This window comes from Chlorella variabilis (genome assembly GCF_000147415.1).
Source record: "Chlorella variabilis unplaced genomic scaffold CHLNCscaffold_1, whole genome shotgun sequence".
NCBI classification, from domain to species: Eukaryota; Viridiplantae; Chlorophyta; class Trebouxiophyceae; order Chlorellales; family Chlorellaceae; genus Chlorella; species Chlorella variabilis.
In genome coordinates this window covers 1523264-1527540 of record NW_005435087.1, presented here as the reverse complement: position 1 = coordinate 1527540, position 4277 = coordinate 1523264, and the positions used below count along the sequence as shown (strand labels likewise).

At 68.6% G+C, this 4277-nt stretch overlaps 1 protein-coding gene across 1 annotated transcript in view; it reads right to left on the bottom strand.

The window, feature by feature from the left end:
• The window catches only part of CHLNCDRAFT_133292 (hypothetical protein), a gene marked incomplete at both ends in the record, with an annotated part of 12623 nt that overhangs the window by 4017 nt on the left and 4329 nt on the right, over window positions 1–4277 (bottom strand). Inside the window, 13 exons of the mRNA XM_005851760.1 lie at window positions 14–85; window positions 295–533; window positions 735–925; window positions 1100–1341; window positions 1519–1620; window positions 1803–1892; window positions 2022–2051; window positions 2206–2308; window positions 2467–2529; window positions 2683–2784; window positions 2937–3091; window positions 3205–3281; window positions 3815–3845. Coding sequence (XP_005851822.1) covers window positions 14–85; window positions 295–533; window positions 735–925; window positions 1100–1341; window positions 1519–1620; window positions 1803–1892; window positions 2022–2051; window positions 2206–2308; window positions 2467–2529; window positions 2683–2784; window positions 2937–3091; window positions 3205–3281; window positions 3815–3845 — 1497 coding nt within the window. The remainder of the gene's footprint in view (window positions 1–13; window positions 86–294; window positions 534–734; window positions 926–1099; window positions 1342–1518; window positions 1621–1802; window positions 1893–2021; window positions 2052–2205; window positions 2309–2466; window positions 2530–2682; window positions 2785–2936; window positions 3092–3204; window positions 3282–3814; window positions 3846–4277) is intronic.

Here is a 4277-nt window from a genome sequence, read left to right as displayed (position 1 = left end):
TGCGCTGCTCCACGCTGAACCCGCTGACGCCCAGCACGCCGATGTGCGCGTTGCGCAGCCGGTCCAGCTCAGTCAGCTCCAGGATCTGTGTGGGTGGTGTGGTGGTAGTGGGTGGTGGGTGGTGGGCAGGGGGGGCAGGGGGGACCAGGTGTCGGCATGGGGGGCCATGGAGGAGGCGCAGGGGAGGGTCCAGGCTGGGATCAGGCCGGGAAGCCTCAGAGGCGCAAACGCATATGCGTGTTCACCCCCAGCTGCCGTACCACCCTGCCCCCCAGCTGCCCCGCAGCTGCCCACCTCCTGGATGAAGTCCTCCCGCGTCTGCTTGTCCACGGTGGAGGGCAGGCGCAGCGTGGCGGAGAAGGCCAGCGCCTCGCCCACAGTGGCCTGAGGCAGGTGCACGTCCTCCTGCTCCACATACCCCGCCACCCGCGCAAACGTGCGCTGGCTCTTGGGGAAGCCGTTGACGCGCACCTCGCCGCTGATGGTGCCCCCCGTCTTTCGCCCGGCCAGCACATCCAAGAGCGTAGACTTACCTGCAGCGGGAGCGGCAGAGACGGAGGGGGGGAGCAGCAGGAGGGGTGAGCGGCGGGCTCATATCAGCGGCGGGCATCCCGGGACCGCTGCTGCCTGCCGCACTCGCAACGTGCTGCACAGCGATACCGGAGCAGTACGCTGGCATGCCCAGTCCCCCGCCCCTACCCCGCAACTGTGCCGGCAGCGCCCCCGCCGCCCACCTGCGCCCGAGGCTCCCATCAGGGCGGACAGCACGCCGGGGCGGAAGGCGCCGTCGACGTGGCGCAGCAGGCGCAGCGTGCCCTCCCCCACCTCGTCGTCCAGGGCCGCCTCCTTGAGCGCGCTCTTGGGGCGCGGCACGTCGTAGCAGATGTCCTTGAAGCTGACAGACAGCGGCTCAAAGGGCATCTTGCTGCGAGGGGTGTGGTGGGTGGGCGCAGCGGGGCGGGCGGGGGACACGTTCGGGGGTGTGGGCTGGGGAGCGCGGTGGTGGTGCAGCGAGAAGGCTTGGCCAGACAAGCAGGCAGGTAAGGGGAGGATGCCGCAGGCCCACGTGGAGCCGTGCACCCCGCCCCTGCCCCCTCACCTCCGCACGCTGCTCTCCACGGTGGCGGCGGGGCCCAGGCTGCCGGCGCCGGGCAGCACGGGCGTGACGGCGGCGCTGCCCTTGGGGGAGGCGGCGGTCAGCCGCATCTCCTTGCCGCCCGCCAGCTTGGCGCCGCCCTCCGCCAGCTCCAACTCCACCACCGCCAGCGGAGCGTGGGCCAGGCTGGCCAGGCTGGAAAGCGCCTTGTGGGACGCGGAGCGCTTGGCGCCGGCCTCGATGTCCTGCAGGGCAGGGCAGGGCCGTGCGGCGGGCGGGGGTGTGGGTGTAAAGTGGAGCGCTGCGTGTGTGGTAAGCGCTCCAGGGCAAGCGCAGCAACCGTGGCGTGCAGTGCAGTGTCCACGCAGCGGCCGCAGCTGCACCAACCCCAGCCTGCCCTCCTCCTGGCCCTCCTTGCCCACCTTGACCACCGACGCGGGCAGGCTGTGCGGCTCCTCCCGCGCCCGGTTCATGTCCAGCTCCTCCATCGCCTCCTGGCTGATCACCGGCTTGCTCTTGGGGCCCTGCACGGGCGGTGGCGGGAGGGACAGGAGGGGGGGGGGGGGGGGGGGGCAGGCAGCTCACACTCCTGTTCAGTCTGCCAGGGCGGAACCACAAGGTCTGCTGCGTGTGGAATGCGTTTGTCAGTGGTAAACAGGCAGACATGGAGACCAGATAAACAGGCAGAGACAGACTGGCTGCCCACCTTCATGAAGGTGGCGGCCAGCACAAAGACGACGACGTTGATGACGATGGAAGCCAGCACCGCGCCCAGCCCAATCCACACCCAGTAGTACTGCGGCACGGGCAGGAGGAAGGGGCAGCGGTGGGGTGCATGGGTGGGGTGCTGGGCCCAGGGGAGCAGCAGCAGCGGCGAGCTTGGGCGTGCTGCGGCGGGCACAGCAGGCAGGCCGGCCGGCCGCACCTCGGTGCCAAAGCCGCGGAAGACGAGGATCTGCGGGACGAGCGGCGGGGCGGGGCGACAAGCGGGCGTGTATGAGGGGTTGTGCAGGTGGTGGAGGGGATTCCAAACAAGGCCCCAGAGGTGAATGCATGGTGAAGTCAGTGCATGGTGAGGTGGCGAATGGCGCCAGGCACACCACACGCACCGTCTCCCCCAGGGTGAGGCCAGAGTCTGGGTCGCTGGGGTCTGGCACGGCCCAGGAGGCGCCCGTGAACTCGTTGACAGCCAGGGCCTGGGTGATGTAGGCCCTGCGGGGAGGGAGGCGAGGAGGAGGGAAGGGAAGGACACTCGGTCAGTCAGCCAGGCAGGAAGATGGAAGGTGGGAGGACTACAGGCTAGGGCTGGGTGAGTGTCCACAGCTGAACGAGAAGCAAACCACAGCAGCAGCAGGGGCATGCCCCCTCACCAGGGGTTGCTCCAGTACGCGGCGATCCACCAGGGCGGGATGGAACCCTTGGTGACGATGAAGCTACGGGAGAGCAGGCGCAGGAGGCACGGCAGGCAGGCAGTAGGAAGGGCAGATGAGGGAGCCGAATGTGTGGCTGCGAGGTGGCGGGCACACGCTGCACGCTTGCCGCTCTGCCTGCTGATCCCCACAAGCACCGCCCCCGCCTTCTCTCACCCGCCGGTGGCCATGAAGACGAGCAGGAAGAAAGAACCCACGGCCGAGGAGACGGTGTCGGTGCGGCACACGCAGGCAATGGCCTGGAACAGAGAGGTGGCCCTGCAGAAGGGCCGGGCGGGTGCAGAGCGGCACAGGGCTGGTTAGGGCAGTGCCGGCCAGCAGGCGCAAAGGGCTGCTAATACACAGCAATGCTACACGTGATGCTGTCTTTGCTGTGCTGGGGTGCGGGCATTTGCGGCTGGCGCACTGACCAGGCGCAGGTGAGGAACAGGAAGAGCCAGAAGATGAGGAAGCGCCAGGAGTTGTCGAAGCCCACGGCCCAGTACGTGATGAGCGACCACAGCGTGGCGTCCAGCAGCGCGTACGGCAGGCGGAACACAAAGGCGGGCACCGCAAAGCACCAGCCCTGCAGGGGGTAACAAGGGGGAGGGAAGGGTGTGGCTGTGTTGTTGAGTTCGTCGGGGCTGCAAAGAAGGCTCGCGCTTGGGCAGGCGGAGCGGCAAGGCTGGGCGCGCCCACCGGGTAGAACCTCATCTCCCGCTGCTTCCAGAACACGGGCAGGCGCTGGGTGATCAGGTGCATCTCCACGGTGCCGCCTGCGGGTGGCGGCAGAGAGGGGCGGGAGGGAAGGGCAAAGGGCGACGGGCGCTGGAACGAGGGGGCCCTTGCCGGCTGTCGGAGGCCGACCGCTGAGGCCCGCCCCCGCTGCCTGGTGACGACCTAAAAGAATTCGATGATGTAGCGGGTGATGATGAGTGTGAAGTCAGGCACGAGCTCCATCAGGACCAGCGGAGCGCCGAGTGCGGGACCACACCGGCGCTCCGCCTGACCTGATGATGGAGTTCAAGTCCGATTTCATTCTGATCATCACGCGGTACATCGTGGAGTTCTTTGAAGTCATCACCAAGCAGCTGGGACTGGCCTACACGGTAGGCGCCTGCCCTGCGGACGGCAGCACCGCGTCCCAGCCCTGCGCCATCGCAGCGCCGACACAGCGCAGCCCATGGCCGCCCGTGCCCCGCCCCTGGTGCAAGTGGAGGTGTGGATGAAAGGGGAGCGCGAGCCGCACATCTGCCGCACGCAATCAGCTGGAGGCGTGCATCGAGGAGTGCAGCCACACGTACCCCACCATCATCCCCGCCCCCAAGCGCGCCAACGACCTGGCAGTGAGGCGGTGTGGCGGGGCCGGCGGTGTGGGGCTGGGTGGGGTGGTGCTAGCGGCCGCTGCCAGCCACACCCGCCGCACCCATCCCCCAGCCACACCTGCCAAACCCACCCCCCAGCCACACCCACCACACCCACCCCCCAGCCACACCCGCCCCGCGGGAGGCCAAAACGTTCGAGGCGCTGCAGGGCAAGGGCGTGCTGACACTGGCTGGGCTGAAGCGCTCTCTGGATGGCAGCCCCGCGGGGCTGACAGCCGAGGAGGCGGAGGAGATGCAGCGGGCGCTGGAGGCCGCCGCCGAGGGGAACGCCGAGGAACGCCTGAGCGGCGGCCACCTCTCCCATGGCAGGCGCCACTGTACTGTTAGGAAGAGGGTGTTGTGTAGCGTGAGTTTTGTAGCAATACAGCAGCGTTGTACAGCAGCGCC